The sequence below is a fragment of the Paramisgurnus dabryanus genome, chromosome 20 (genome assembly GCF_030506205.2).
Source record: "Paramisgurnus dabryanus chromosome 20, PD_genome_1.1, whole genome shotgun sequence".
In the NCBI taxonomy this organism is placed as follows: domain Eukaryota; kingdom Metazoa; phylum Chordata; class Actinopteri; order Cypriniformes; family Cobitidae; genus Paramisgurnus; species Paramisgurnus dabryanus.
The window spans coordinates 21320889-21336633 of NC_133356.1; the positions used below are offsets into that span (position 1 = coordinate 21320889).

A 15745-nucleotide genomic window follows, 5' to 3' on the forward strand; every position below is an offset into this window, starting at 1 on the left:
GCCCTCTACTGTTATTTTAATGATGGCACACAGCTACAATTTTACTTAATGATTTAACATTCAGTTTAAACGACTGCAGCTATTAATAACTTACTTATTTGCAGACTCAGACAAAACCTTTCCAATAATATTCTTTTTGCACATTTTTATTTTAGCTGTAAACATATGTATTGTAACTTGAAAGGTTAAAATGTTATACTCTGTGCTCCATCTAAAACTTCTTTAAATGGCAATTTTATTATGATTATCCATGCAGTTTATTTACAGTATCTAAATTCTATACAAGAGATACACATTGTTGGTTAAATTGAACCTGAGATCTGTTTGTCCTCCACTGTAAGGTGACCAGTCTGTCCCAGAGAGTGGCTGAATTGGAGGGTCTGATGGAGAGGGGAGAGAGAGACAGGAATTCACTTAATTCCCAACTGGAGGAAGCCTATAAGAAGCTCACTGAACAGGAAGCAGACGGCAGCAAGGTACGGCACAACCTCACTTTAGGTCAAATAAAAAGCATATCACTGATTAAAAAAATAAATAAATCTTATTCTGGTTCTGTACCTAGTGGTGGTCAGTGGTGTTGCAGAGCTGCTATTATTAGAGTCAAGGCTTGGAGAGGCAATGAATGAATCGTCACTGTGTTCTATGCCCTTTCCCTAAAATAAGCATACACAGAAAAAAATTATTCATTCACTTTAATCAATTTTTTTAAGTAAGTGGTTTCAATCAATTTATTTAAGCTACATTTAAACAAATGTTTTTTATTGTATTTTAATTTACTATTTTTTTTAAATGTAGCTTAAATAAATTGATTGCAACCACTTACCTTAAAAAATTTTGTAAATTGAATTAATCATTTTTTTCAGTGTACTGACTTTATGAACACCTAGGAAATAGCAGATATATTTAATTAATACGGTGATGGACCACCGTATGTTTTTACCGTGGCTGCGATGTTGTACCATTTATCTATCAGACCATCTTTTAGTTTCAAAGAGGTTGAAATAGGAAACCTAAAACACAAAACAGTAAGAATGTTAAGGTTACAGATGCACCTGCTAACTGATGCTGAACATAACTTAGACTTAAAAAATAAAAAAATATAACCACAGTGTTTTTTTCACAGTAGCCTACATGAATAATATTAACTGCTACAACAATTGTCTTAGAGTAATTTGTCTTGTGTAATCTTATTATATTAACACTCAATTATTTTTTATTTAAAAGTTAATCATTGTTAATAATAATGCCTACTCAGAATGAGTTGAAAGTAACACATTTTTGGTTTATTCCAAAGTAGGCTGTGCAAAAGCATTTTTTAAACACAGTTGGTTCATCTTTGTATGAAGAATGCATGCCCACTAGATGGCAGTAAAACTATATTATTATTACACCATACAATATTGTCACTGCTGATAAGATTCAGGAAACTACAGCTCAAAAAGAAGATTGTGAAGTTTGACAATCTCTCTGAAATGAATTGGTATAGAAAGTGTGCATTAGCTCTTTTTGTCATGAACAGTAAAGGGTAACACTTTACTTGAAGGGTTGTTTATAAGACTGACATGACACCTTCATAATCATGACATGACACGTGCCATGAACATGGAGATTTTATGCATGTTTATGACAACTGTCATTAAGTGTCATTCATTCAATTATGTCATTTTTAATGCAAAGATGACATTGGTTGAGATGTCTTTGTTATGAAAACTGTGTATACAACATAACTGACCACTTTTTACCAGTAATACAAATTGATTTTGTCATTAAAATGTCATTAAGTCTTAATACTTTGTCATATTGTTTTATAACAGCATCATGAATATTTTTCTTGACCTGAACTGCAGTGGTACAAATATAATCTGTCATTTAAATGTGATTAAGTGTTAATACTCTATCAAATAGTTTTATAACGGTGTCATGAATATTCTTCAGTTTATAATGTTTTTTTTTAAGTTTCCTTCATGTGTTTAACAAATTAAATCAATCATTTAATAATAATAATAATAATAATAATTAAAATAATTAAAATAGATACAAATTACTTACAAAGTTAAATACAAAATCTTTTAATGTATTGTACATGTATACATAAAGTTACATATAATATTTTGATGTGTCTGTTGCATTTTGTTAAGGTATTTAAAATTATTTGACAGTATTAACATTTAATGACATTTAAATGACAGTTTAATGTAATGGTAACTCATAAAGCTAGGTAGTTTCTTAAGTTTGATATTTATTCTGCTATGTCAAGTTTTTGACAGATTTATGACAAGTTATATTGTATTGGTAAATGTCAAGTTGTTATAACAAAGACAATTCAAACAATTTCATCTTTGCATTAAAAATGACATAATTGAACAAATGACACTTAATGACAATTGTCATAAATGTGCATAAAATCTCCTTCATGTTCATGACATGTGTCATGTCAAAATTATGAAGGTGTCATGTCAGTCTTATGGACACCCCTTCAAGTAAAGTGTTACCATGAACTTTGCATTAAAGCTTTGTGTGCATGTGTCAGGTGTGTGCAGAGTTGCGGTTTCTCTACACTCAGGCCCAGCTGAAGAAAGAGGAGGCAGAGAGGGAGGTGAGGGACATCAGCGCCAAACTGGGCCGCCAACTAGAACTGGTCGAACAGGTAAGAGGACACGAGCATGTGCACAACAGTCCACAAACTAATGCAAATCAATGAGGTACATTACAAAAATAGAAAAATGTACCCAAGTATAAAAATCTTATCATTTACACACTACAATTGATCAACCACTAATCCAAATATTGTTTATTTAAAACCTAACCAACAGTTTTTGCATTATGCCACCCAAATGCTTTTTGATTTTTTTATGTGTGCAAAGTAGCATTGTTAAACTGTTCAGAATTAATAGCATTCTTTAAATAGCAATAACTTTAATACAAATTAAAACATATTGAGACTCCCTCACTTGGTTTCAGGAAGTGCAGAAACTGGGTGTGGAGCTGAGCGGTACCCGGCAGCGTTTGGAGGAGGCCCAGAGGGCAGAGGGCCGAGCCCGGGCGGAGGCAGCCGGCCTGGCCGAGGGGCTAAGCCGCGCCCAGCGCCAACTGCACCTCACCAGGTAACCCCCTTAATCCTATTACATGCCACAACACTGCGCCCGTCCGCTGGCCCCAATGCAGTGCCAGCACGTCGGCAGGAGGGCTCCTGTACTTTATTAAATCGCCACCGGCTGCCACCGCCACAGTCCACCACGCACCAGAAAATCAGGGCTGGAGAGAGGGGACACACACACCATCTTTCTCGATGATATCACTGAGTTTAGCAGACTGGAGTGGGCACAGTAAACTTCTCGGATGTAACGTTAAGGGCTTTTTAACACCATTTATCTTTACTTTGTTAGTAATCTGAGTAATATTATTTGTGTACATCAGTTCGGAGCGTGTAGTGGATATACGGCATCTCATACATTTATACATATTTCACATATGTGCCCATTTCACTCTTATTCACATTCATGATAATGAGCTGCAGTTTAACATAAATATATTTTGGTTGTTAAATTAAATTCACACCATTTAATTAAATCAAAGAAAGGCCTTGTAGATGTTTGGAGCTATCACCACATTTTAATTTGATCCAGTAAAGGATTTTACAGTTTGCAAAGATGGCGTTACCGAAGGTGTTTGTTTCTGGTGTTGTCTGATGAATCAATGCCTCCCTTTGTGCTGTATGCTTATTTAAATGTGATAAAGCTTCGGATTTTGAACTCACAAACACTTTGTGTGTGTCTTGGAAAATCTTTGCAAACTGTCAAGGAAATCAGTCCAGAATAGGTGAGAAGATGAAAATGTCCTTGCGATTGTTTATCTGAATAAATAGTGTAACATTTGTTCAACTAATCCGGGTTTAATAGACGACAAACACAGATTATAGCTCCAGATTATGACGCATAGATCACATATAACACCTCCCACCCTTTTTATTGGATGTAAGAGAGAAAGGTTTTGCAACTGTGAAACATAACAGTACTGTTGGGTGCAATTTAACAATGTACAGTTCATTATTATAGTAACTGCCAGCAACACCCAAGGGAACGTATTCTGTTTTATTTAGTTTAGCATTGCTTATACGACGTAAAGTGTAGTGACTATAAAATCTATATCTATGTTTTTTGTATTGGATCTATAATATCAGTTCCCCTCAAGTTCACACATGTGTCCTGATAGAGTAATCACAGATGTTACATTAGCCCCCTGCTAGTGTTACAATGAGAAAGTATGTCAAAATACAATTGTCTTTATTTCCAACACTGAAAAAAAAAATGGCCAAAAATAGTCCCTAGCTGTACTGGGGATGTACCCTTCCAAAAAGTACCCTTTTGAACCTAGCGAGTTTAAGTACCTCAAAGGTATATGTTGTTGCTTAATGCATACATATAAAGGATACTCCCCCAGAGATAGCTAGGGACCATTTTTTAACATCTTTTGTCTGACAGTGTATAGTATATCTTTAATAATATTATTTAAGACCCACCAAACTTTATTTTGTGAAAAATGCCTATACTAGCTTTCTTTATATATATATATGTGCCACTTACAGTAGTTTGTGCCAATAATCGTTTTTAGGTGAGACTTTGGAGTCCAAATACATTTCCGTGCCACTTTTTCCAATACATTTATGCTATTATTTAATAACTTTAATTTAAACTTTACTAAGTTGAAACCTGAAATTAATATAATAGATATCAGGTATGGTATAAATAAAGGAGATGGCATCAAGTCTGTTGTGTATGTGATATGGGATTTTCTCTGTTTTTGATTTATAGTTGTGTGCAGACAGGACTAAATGACATCTGTCAGTGAGGTAGCATCAGATGAGCACTGCAATGGTGCTGTAAGATGCAGTTGATTTGTTAAAAATCTGACCTGAGAAATTGAGTAGCTTAAAAAAATGTTTGCCAACCGGTTAAACTATACTTGTAGGTTGTATATAACCTATAGGTCCCTTTTATACACCCGATGCAATGCAGCGCAAACTGTTTGTTTTTTGCTAGTTTCAGCCTGGCACAGTTGCCATTTTCATGTTCAGTGCCATGTTGTTTAAATGACAAATATATTTGTGCCCATTTTTGCGTTCTGGTCTGAAAATGAGTTGTGTTCAGGCGCATTGTTGGCACATTGCTAATTTGAGGCAACTAAAATAGACTATGCCATTGACCAACTAAAACGTGGTCTAAAGTCAATGGTGCAATATTGTTTTTGTTATTTAAAGAGCGTGTTAGTAATATGCGTCTATAAACGGGACGACAACGCACGTTTGCTTATCACACACATGGATGGGCAGCAGCACACATACGTTTTTTAATATGAAAAAATGGAAGATTAATATGTAAAATATTAATTTTGAGTCTCTCGGACTTAATAAGGACCAATTACGAGATGTTAGATGGCCTAAAGGGCTGCTTTGCCTATAGCCTGGTAAGTATTTAAAAATTTATTGTATATCATGACTTTGTACCTGTGTATATGGTGAGATAAGAACCTTTTTTAAGTAATGCTTTTCAAAACACCCACCGCTCTGTCGGAGTGCTAAAATGTTTCAGCTCTCCACACTTTTGTAAATTTTTATCTCCTTTTTGTTACAAATAGAGTACAAACCTTTTCTTGCATATTTGTAAATTATTCTTTGAGATTACACTGATCATGTAGATTATCCATACATTTACACAATTAAAATGTGACTGAAAGAAAACGACTTTTACAGAGAACCTAAGGGTTTAATAAAAAATCTAATTTCAGTACAAATAAAAACAACATAATTTTTCAACATCAATCATAAACAGTTTTTTTCCTCCACTTAGTTTTTGAGTTTACAAATTCTGCCATCTAAATAGGGAATCGGCATGGCACGAGCGCAACTGGCTTTTAAAGGGAATGGGAGATGAGACTCTCATTGGTTTATTGCACGTTACGTCCAAAACACGCCCATAACTCATTCCGAGAATAGGAACAACCCTTTTTAGACGGTGTGCTAGGCGCACAAACCATTTTTCCCGTGGTTAAATTAGCAAAAGTGGTTTTGGACACGCCTCTTTAGACTATGCGCCATGCGCTTTAGACCATACGCTTAGATTGTTTAAATAGGGCCCAATGTGTTTCTGTGGCTTAACTGTTACAATGTGTCGCTTATGTGCACATACTGATAACACATATGCTGTACGCTTCAATGAAATGTAAATCACTTTGGATAAATGTGCCTGCCAAATGCATACAGTAAATGTAAGCATTCCCAACCTCATACGTTTTAAACTGGGACCTTTTTAAAATCACTCTCTGATTTATCAGCGGTTTTATCAGGAGCTCTAGGTTTATGACTTTCCCACACTTATTTAATAAAAGCAGCACAGTTAGACCATCTCTATTTCCATGTCTCTGTGGATGTGTGTTAGCCCAGCAGTGAGCGTAGGAAGCACTGAAGCCTCAGTGGGTTTGGGTGGCAATGGGGTCTCTGTTCCTCTGGAGGAACTGCAGATCTTACAGCATCTGCCACAGAGCTACACAGCTGCAGAGGAGGGACGGCATCTGTTCACAGGGGAGTTCAGTACTTAAGTATTAGGAGTCGGTCATGTATTGTTTATAAATTACCATAAAGATGCGTGCTGTTCCAGAAGTATTAGTGAATAATTTGAGTCATTTGTTTGCATTTGGAATAGTACCACTGTGTATGAAAATGATCCAGATGGTTTTTATGGAGTATGGATTATTTGCACCAGCAGGTCTATTGTTAGTTCATTACACCTCAACAGATTTTAATTGCCGTGTACATTTAGTACGATGTAGGCATTGCTTAAGTTGAGTCAAGATTTTAAAGGTGCAATGTGTAACTTTTAGAAGGATCTCTTGACAGAAATGCAATATAATATACATACCTATATTATCAGTGACTGTATTACCTTAGAATGAGCTGTTTTATCTACATACACTGCAGATCCCCTTACATGGACGTCGCCGCCATGTTTCTACAGTAGCCCTAACCCTACAGTCACATTAGCTACAAAAGTGAGCGACACCGAGCGACACGCACTAACTTGATGGGTGTTCCTTGGCAAGTATCTAAAAGCGGTATCAACGTCACTTTAGAGCTATTGTTAAGTTACAAGAACGATGTTTTTGGATTTGAAAATATTTTATTTCTTGATAAAAGTAACAAAATATATGAGGTAAAATGCCAAACTTCCATCTTGAATTATTTTCTTTGACTCTTCGACTTTTCCACAGACCTACGTCACGCTGCCCCTTCACTCCGATTGGCAGTCGCTTTGTCGCATCGCTCAGCATTTGCATAAAATAGCCTTTTTGTCTATTTTGGCCCCACCTTGCTCGCGCAGCGGCGAGCTCGTCGCTTGTCGCTTGCAAACGGCCACTCCCATTGAAAATGAAACCTGTCGCTCTGTCTCTTGTAGCTAATGTGACTGGCGGGTAAAGATGCATAAAAAAACCTATACTGTACCTTTAAGTCACTGATCACTGTGTTTTTAGGTAGGAATGTGATTATCATTTGTTAGGAATCTCTAAATGTATTATACAGACCACTTTTTATTAATAAAAAACATTTAAACAGGAAAATTCAGAATGTTTGTAATAAATAATTTGTTTAGATTATCCTACCCAATCTCATGTAAATGTGTATAATAAATGGTGTGAAAACTCATGCAATACATATGCTAAAATTCAATTTGGCGTGCATATGATATGCCAGTCGTTCCCATTCACTTAAAATTGGAATTTGGGGTATGTATTGCGCAAGTTTTCACATCTACATGAGACTGGGTTCGATTATCTGTGGTCATGTATTCAGGATCTATAGAAATTATCATACTACTTTTTGCTATATAGGCTACACTAAATTATAAAAAATTAAGGATTATCAAAAGTATGTAAATCAGGAATACATAGGGTCACATTTAAAAAAAAAAAAAAACAATTGTTGCTATAGTTTAAAGGACAAGTTTGGTATTTTACACTTAAATCCCTGTTTTCAGATTGTTTATGATGAAATAGAACGGTTTTGACTGAAATTTCGACATATGCGGCTGCCCCGAGATTTTTCGGGTGTTTGTTGTTTCACCTCCCACCTCTAGAATGGGTGTATAGGTGTACAGGAACAATCCTTCCTAAAATGCATTAAACTTTCGTTTACAAAGACGTGAAACTCACCGAGTGGTCAGGGGTGTTCACTGATATGCTCACACAAAAATCGCTGCAAAAGATGCTTTCCAACAGCTGTTTTAGCATTTGTTGTAAACTTGTGGACCTATTTTTCCAAACGCCTCACACCCGTATATTCTTCCGCTGAGAGCTTGAATAATAGACACTCCAGCCCAGTTGGTGGCGATAATCCGCCTTTGCCAATTGCAAGAATACAAACAACGTTCCTGGCGCGGAGTAATACCGTACCTCACAGCACATCTAATACAAGTCAATGGAGTTGGACAAAACTACGATAAAACCTGTTGGAAAGCATCTTTTGCAGCCATTTTTGTGTGAGCATATCAGTGAACACCCCTGACCACTCGGTGAGTTTCACGTCTTTGTAAACGAAAGTTTAATGCATTTTAGGAAGGATTGTTCCTGTGCACCTATTAGGGTTGTGACAATTAATCGGGCAAATTCGCGTTTTCTCAATGAATGAATTTGAATGAATTACGGTGAAATGCAGCCACATCCAAAAGCCAGGGGGCGCTCTCGCTTAGAATCACCATTTGTGCCACAGAAGAAGTAGTATACCAAACACTATTCCAGGAAATGTCTAAAGGAATATTTATATCGCTGTTCTTCAGATTGTTTCAGGTATTTTCATGATAATAAAGAATATTTTAAATGATTGTGTTTGACGAGTGTTGCTTTTTTAAATGCACGTTATAAACGAGTCAAACTTGTAGTGATTTTAGATTGATAAGGACTTCCTACTGATCACGGAGCCGTAGTACATGCACAAGCTGTGCATGAAACACTGAATCGGAGCCTTACGATTCAGAATCGATTTTAGACAGGTCTTTTTAATGGGAGAGCGATGCATCGATGCACATCCCTAGCACCTATGCACCCATTGTAGAGGTGGGAGATGAAACAACAAACACCCGAAAATTCTCGGAGCAGCCGCATATGTAGAAATTTCAGTCAAAACCGTTCTATTTCATCATAAACAATCTGAAAACAGAGCTTTAAGTGTAAAATACCGAACTTGTCCTTTAAAGGGATAGTTCAGCAAAAAATGAAAATTCATAATTTACTCACCTTCATGTATAAGTTTCTTTATTTTGCTGAACACAAAACAAGATATTTTGATGAATGATACTAATCTTCAACATGTCAGAATTCATTGTGCATTAAACATGTTCTACTGAGTTGTATTACCTCTTTTTTCTGATTTTCTGGAATGTGTAAACTAGTAATTTAGTAAAGAAACTGTGATCAGAACAGGTTAATATTGATTGCATGCCTTTAAAAGTGAATTGAGTTTTTTGATCAGGGCATTAATCATATTTAAGGGATTTACAGCGATTTAAATGAAGCTGAATTAGCATTAGGCAGGAAGCTGCCCTTTAAACACTCTCTGCATCCTCTAGATGAGGCAACAAAATGGCCTGCTGAAGATCATAGTGGTTAAGCTGTTGACAGGCCCTGTTTTTGGCAGCAGATAGTCTTTTAGCCACTGTACGCATGGTGTGGACATGCACTGCCAGGGCAGGTTCTTTGGGCCAGACATAGTGCACAGATGCAGCAGACATCTGTGCATTCTTTTTCTCTTCCTTGGGGCTAATCCCTCACTTTCCCATCTCTCTGTAGTCTTTACTCTTTTACTCCACCTTTACAGATACAAAAACACACACATACTCTGATTGGGGGTGATCCTCTCTGTGTCACTTCCAGAGGAAGCGGCCGGTTGGTGGCCATGCAGCCGGGGCCTCTGAAGCCAAACTTTGATTCCCTTCTGCATTGCGCAGCTTGGATGATCACAGCTCCCACCAAACGGATGGGCAAATCAATTGCCTTTTGCTTTTGCTCTCTCATTTTTTCTTTATTCTGTTTATTCTGTCTCTCTCTTTGTGGGCCCTCTCTCTGGCCCCCAGGCCCCCCGCGCACATGCTGGGGAGGGCCGGCAGCTCCAGTATTGGATCATCAGCCAGCTGTGCGCTGGGCAGCAGAGGATCTATCATAATCCTGCCGCTCTGTTCTCTGCCTTCTGACGGCTTTGAGCCCGGGCTTTATTCGGTTTGTTTGTTTGCTTTCGTTCATTCGTGCCTTTTTGTCATCCCCCACCCTTTCGTTCTCTTGCAACCACCCTCCCACCTCTCCCAACGTTCGGCAGACCCCATAGGGTGTGAGAATAAAGAGAATAATGTGCAACGATAAAAAAACAACTTGCGTTGTTTTTCCGTGCCGCGACAGATTTTTTCCCCGTGTCTTTCTGCTTTTGCTGGAGTTCGCTCCGGTTTGGATTGGTACGCAGGGGTTCAGTTTGTTCCAAATTCCCTCTCTCTTCTTCAACAACATGAAATGTTGCATCCATTTTAATGATTGCTCAAGCAAACGCAGACGCTGGCAGCATTTTGATTAAACACGAACCGTGTCGCAGTTTGTAAAAGAGAACCTTCAGGCATAAGTGTGGATACAAAACTAGGAAATTTTCACAACTGCTCTGTTGAGTGCTTAACAGAGAACCTGGCCTTCTGTGCACAGTAAAGCTTCAGCCACCATATTGGATATAGACAAATCCTCTCAAAATGATTTATAAGATAGCCTGCTCAAAGTTTTGGGCATATGAGCTGATCAGCCCTGTCTTTATCTGTTTATGAAGTGGAATAATTAAAGCAAAAGTCTCTGACATCCATTTGATTCTTCATGGCCTCATATTGTAGAAAGGCTTAATGGTCCTGATTTCTGTGGCTTTATTTTGATGCTTCATTGTGAGCTCTGAAAGACTCTAGCTTATGTTGTCATCTGGCCTGTGGCTCAAGAGTCCAGTATGAACAAGTTAAACATGAAGACAGCCCACCAATGAGAATGCTTTTGTAGATGTTTGTGCGACTGACACATTGCATAGTATTTAATCATTTGTGCATTTGTTTGCCAATTTGGTTGGTTTGTTTTTGCCAATTCATTGTATGACAATTACATAGAGGGCCAACAAACACAGCAAATCCAATTCCTTTTTTACTTGGTTGTTGAGTTGTGTCATTGATTTGTCCTCTCTCTGAGTTCTTGTACAAAGAATTGTCAGACCAACTGCAGTGCTGGCATTAAAAAGTTTGTCATCCCACCCCAGAATTCCATTAAACTTTCCACGCCTCTCTGCTTTCCTTCAGCAGCGCGTGAGTGCATAGAGGATGACAATCCCCTGAAAGGTGGAGAATCGGAAAATGAATAAAAGAGCGAGCAGATGCAGCCCCACGCCAGAGGGAGGCTGCCGCGGCGAGCAAAGTCTGCCGTGCCACCTAACTGCTGCAAACCAAGTCGGCGGGAAGCGCATGTACCATCCGACAGAAAATAAAGGAGCATAGCCCGTGCCCCTTGTCAGAAGTAGTAGCGAATGAAAGGAGAGCCACCGCCAGCCACAAGAAGCCGTGTTAGCGCTTCGGGGTGAGTGCGGGCTCGGGCACTGGCAGGTAGCAGGGCGTCGTGCACGGTGCTGGGCAGCAGCCATCTTGTTGGGGGAGCAGATGGCGATGGGGCATGGAGGGGAGGGGCTGCTTAGCAGAACTAATCAGACAGTAACGGATGGGGCAGCTGGGACCGCTGCCGGCCAGGCGGGAGAGTGCCGGCGAGCCGCCCAGTGAGTGTCATGATGTTGACAGTGGTGTGCCCGTTGGCCTGGGTTGAGACCTTGCCACGTCTTCACGCCTTGCCGACAGGGCTGCTGGCCTCCAGCTCCTCCTCCACTTCACACGTGCAGAGGGCAAGGCGAAAGCTTTTGTCTTCTGTTATTCTCGGCATCTTAGGAGATGACATTGTGGTGTTATACTTAGTTGACCCCGGTCACACAGAATAGCGCTTTAACGCGCTTAATCAGTCCATGAGTGGTTGCTCCAAACATATATCAAGTGAAACTCTTCTTAAAGGAGTAGTTTATCGAAATATGAAAATAATCTACTCTCTCTCGTGTCATCAAAGTTATTTATGAAGTTGAACTTTTTGTATTAAAATGCTGTCATTTTATCTTAAACTATATGGGGGTCAATATGGATAAGCTTCCAAAAGCACATCCATCAATAAAGTAATCCAAATGTCATATACATCTGGGATGGGATGAGGGTGTGTAAATTATGAGGAAGGTTTAACATTTTTGGCGAACTATACCCTTTAAGTATACCTGTTCTGGTTGTCACTTGGACCTTTTCTATTTTCATACTTTCTAAATATCCTTACAAACCGCAATAACCACTCATTTGGTTATAATTAAAAGTAAAGTCCACAACAAAAACCTGTTATTGAAATGGTAGTAAATGTGAACTGAAATGTGTTTGAGTAATGTTTTGCATTGATGGTCCCCTGCTCCCTCGTCTATGCATTATGTTCCTCCACTGGCCTATAAGACCAGATGCAGTGCCAGAGGCTACGCCCCTCAACCAAGCAGGCCCCCAAATCATTGCCAGCAATTTGCTCTATTATTTAACGCTGTAACCAAGTTCAAGGCAGTTACATATGTGTCATTTATTTACAGGCCCCTATTGTACACAAGAGAACACACACTTGTGAATACTGCCCCTATTGCTAGCAGTGTTTGCCAACTAAATGCATATGTTTGACGCATTTTGTAGTATGTCCAAACCTGGCACACAGCTTTAATAAGATATGGTCACTGACAGTAAAATGACTATAACTGTGATTCAGACAAATGGATGAATTTTTGTTTAGTGCAAATGTTTCATGATATTTACTATAATGCTACCTAATGTGTTACGTGTTTGTTAAATATATAATTATTTACCCATTTGTAACAGGCCTTTAAATCATCAAAAACTTGTCTTCTGCTTATCTTTTTTTAGTAATCATACCAAAATGTAAACACATTTTGAGCAAATTTTATTAGATTGTAAAAGACATTTCGTAATTTAGTAACAAAGCTAAATTGATTTTAATTGTTGTTGTATAGTTAACAACAGTAAAATAAAAAAATTAAGGTCTTTTATCATATTTAAAAAACAAAGTTTTTGTAAGTGTTACACTTTAAACTCCCAATCCTATTAAAAGCAAATATCTTTGGATCTTAAAGAGCATTGCTCCAGTGCCGTGGCCCAGCTCTGTGTCAGGCATGATGGTATAGGACAGAATGTTGCCGGTCCCCAGGCAAAGTGGGAGCAAATCTGTCGGGTGCAACTGTTCTCACTTGGGCCAACTCTGCCCAGAGAAAGTGCCCTACTTACTGTTTCTGGAAGCTGGGTTGTTCTCCTTATCATTCTTCTTTTTAGAGCCTCTCTATGACACTTTGTTCTTGGCCAATTTGAGTGATAGATTTCAGGTATAGCAATAGCTGAGGCAAAAGCACTGATTTCTAATGGTACCTAAAAGTGTCCACGTGTTTCTGGAATTGGTTTTTAGTGTGGTCTGCCAGTAGTCAACGTCGGTCTTGTCATCATCTCTATGTCATGTTTCACAGCGCCCCCCAATGCATACAGCTACAACAATGTGATTGGTGCAGATCAAAAACGTTTTACTTGTGTATATCCTAATTTTTTAATTTAAATAAACATGCTCAAATATGCTGAATCTTAAAAGCCCCTGTCCTTATGTAGGACAGCTATCTCCTCCTCTATTTCCATGTTTTTCCCCTGGCCTCTATCTCCTTCAGTCTCCAGATGGCATAAGGAGTTCATCACAAAGCGGGCGTTCTTGCACAAAAACCTGTCATGAGATTGGAGTGGAAGGTTTTGGGCACAACCCTAACACCCATCATCCCGACACCCCGTCGGGTTAAAAAACGCTGTTTGTTTGCTCCTCAATGGTCATGCGCTTTTTGTGGCGGGTTTGGATTCTGAACACGGGCACGTCAGGCTTTTGGAGAGCATGTTTAGTGTGTGATAGAGGGATGGTTTTGCTGGGTCTCCCATCTGAGGTGACGCGGGTAGGAGGTCTGGCACAAGCTCTTCCAGGTCAGCCTGAGCTGTGGTAATGCGTCATGGAGCCAAAGCGCGAGCCTCGGCATCACAGTCACCGGCTGTTGCACCCAGGGATAGTGTTCTGTCTTATTTTCTCACTTTCTCATGTTTATGATTAGGGATGGGATGCCGATACACACTAATAATGCCTGATATCACACAGCCGATATTATGCATAGCTATTATGCTCATGCGTTACGGCTCTTTGATCAGTAGGAAGTCCTTATCAATCTAAAATCACTGAGTCATTTATAACATGCATATGAAAAAGCAACACTCGTCAAACATAATTGTTATAAATGTTGTTTATTATCTTGAAAATACCTAAAAAGGTTTGAAGAACAGCAATATAATTAGCTTTTAGGCATTTCCTGGAGCGGCGTGTGTAAATGGTACTTCTTCTATGGCGCATATTGAGTTTCTGCACGAGAGCGCCCTCTGGCTTTTGGATGTAGCGGCATTTCACCGTAATTCATTGAGAAGCATAGCAAGCATAATCGGCCGATGTATTGGCAAACAGTATTTATGATTTTAATTATTTCCTATTTTTAAAGTTTAATACACAGTTATACAGTTACCTGTTTTATACTAATTATACTAGTTCATTTATAAATATAAATTTTTTAATTGTAGTATTAACTCTAATGTAACTACACTTGTGTTGTTCATTACCTGTATGATTTTCTTCTGGTTAAAATAATTTTAGCAGCATCTAGTGGTGAGATTGTGAATTGCACCAAACAGCTCACCCCTCAATTTCAAAACGCATATTGTAGCCGCCACAGGATGTGTCATCATCTGAGACAACTTAGGATCGAAACGCGCTCTGTAAAGCAGTTTGTCCATTAAGGACTACTGTAGAAACATGACGCCTACTTCCATGTAAGGGGACCCGCGGTGTATGTAGATAAAAACGACATTATGTTAGGTCTTATTATACACCACTGATAATATAGTTATGCATATTATATTGCATTTCTGTCAAGAGGTCCTAAAAGTTACACAATGCACCTTTAAGCAGAATGTTTAAGCTTCTTGTGAAATTGGGCCTATCAATCTCCAAAAATAAAAACACCATAAAAATACTCTTTACAACCTTCTATAATATTTTGAAATATGACATAAGACAGCTGCATAACAATCCATATGACAGCAATGTGTGGGGAGCAGACTGAAATTTAAATTTTAGTTTTGTTTGACTGCTGTGTTCACCATTCACATTTATGGTGTAGAAAAAAGCAGCTTAGATATTCTGCTATAAATAAATTGGGTTCCTTGGACGAAAGAGTCTGCATCAGTTTGTGGGATATCCTAAAATGATACCCCAGAACTGCCCAAAATGTCTGAATCTAAAATCTGTGCTTCTATTGGTCATACTGTAGTGCAAGGCATGACATTACTTTCTTGATACGCTGTCAGAAATTTTTTTTCAAAAAATTGTCCCATGCTGTGACGGGGGCAGTACCCTTTTTAAAAGGTCCTAATATGTACTATTTAGGTACAGATGTGTATACATTTGGTACCAATAAGTATTTCTGAGGTACTGATAGGACCCCTCTGAGAGGCACTTTTTTGGATTTGGTTAAATAATTTATTTATTT

The 15745-nt window shown here is 38.4% G+C and overlaps 1 protein-coding gene across 1 annotated transcript in view; it reads left to right on the forward strand.

The window, feature by feature from the left end:
* sdccag8 (SHH signaling and ciliogenesis regulator sdccag8) overlaps positions 1-15745 on the forward strand; it is a 52755-nt gene that overhangs the window by 7277 nt on the left and 29733 nt on the right. The window contains exons 11-13 of the mRNA XM_065296992.2: positions 342-476; positions 2531-2647; positions 2962-3104. Coding sequence (XP_065153064.1) covers positions 342-476; positions 2531-2647; positions 2962-3104 — 395 coding nt within the window. The remainder of the gene's footprint in view (positions 1-341; positions 477-2530; positions 2648-2961; positions 3105-15745) is intronic.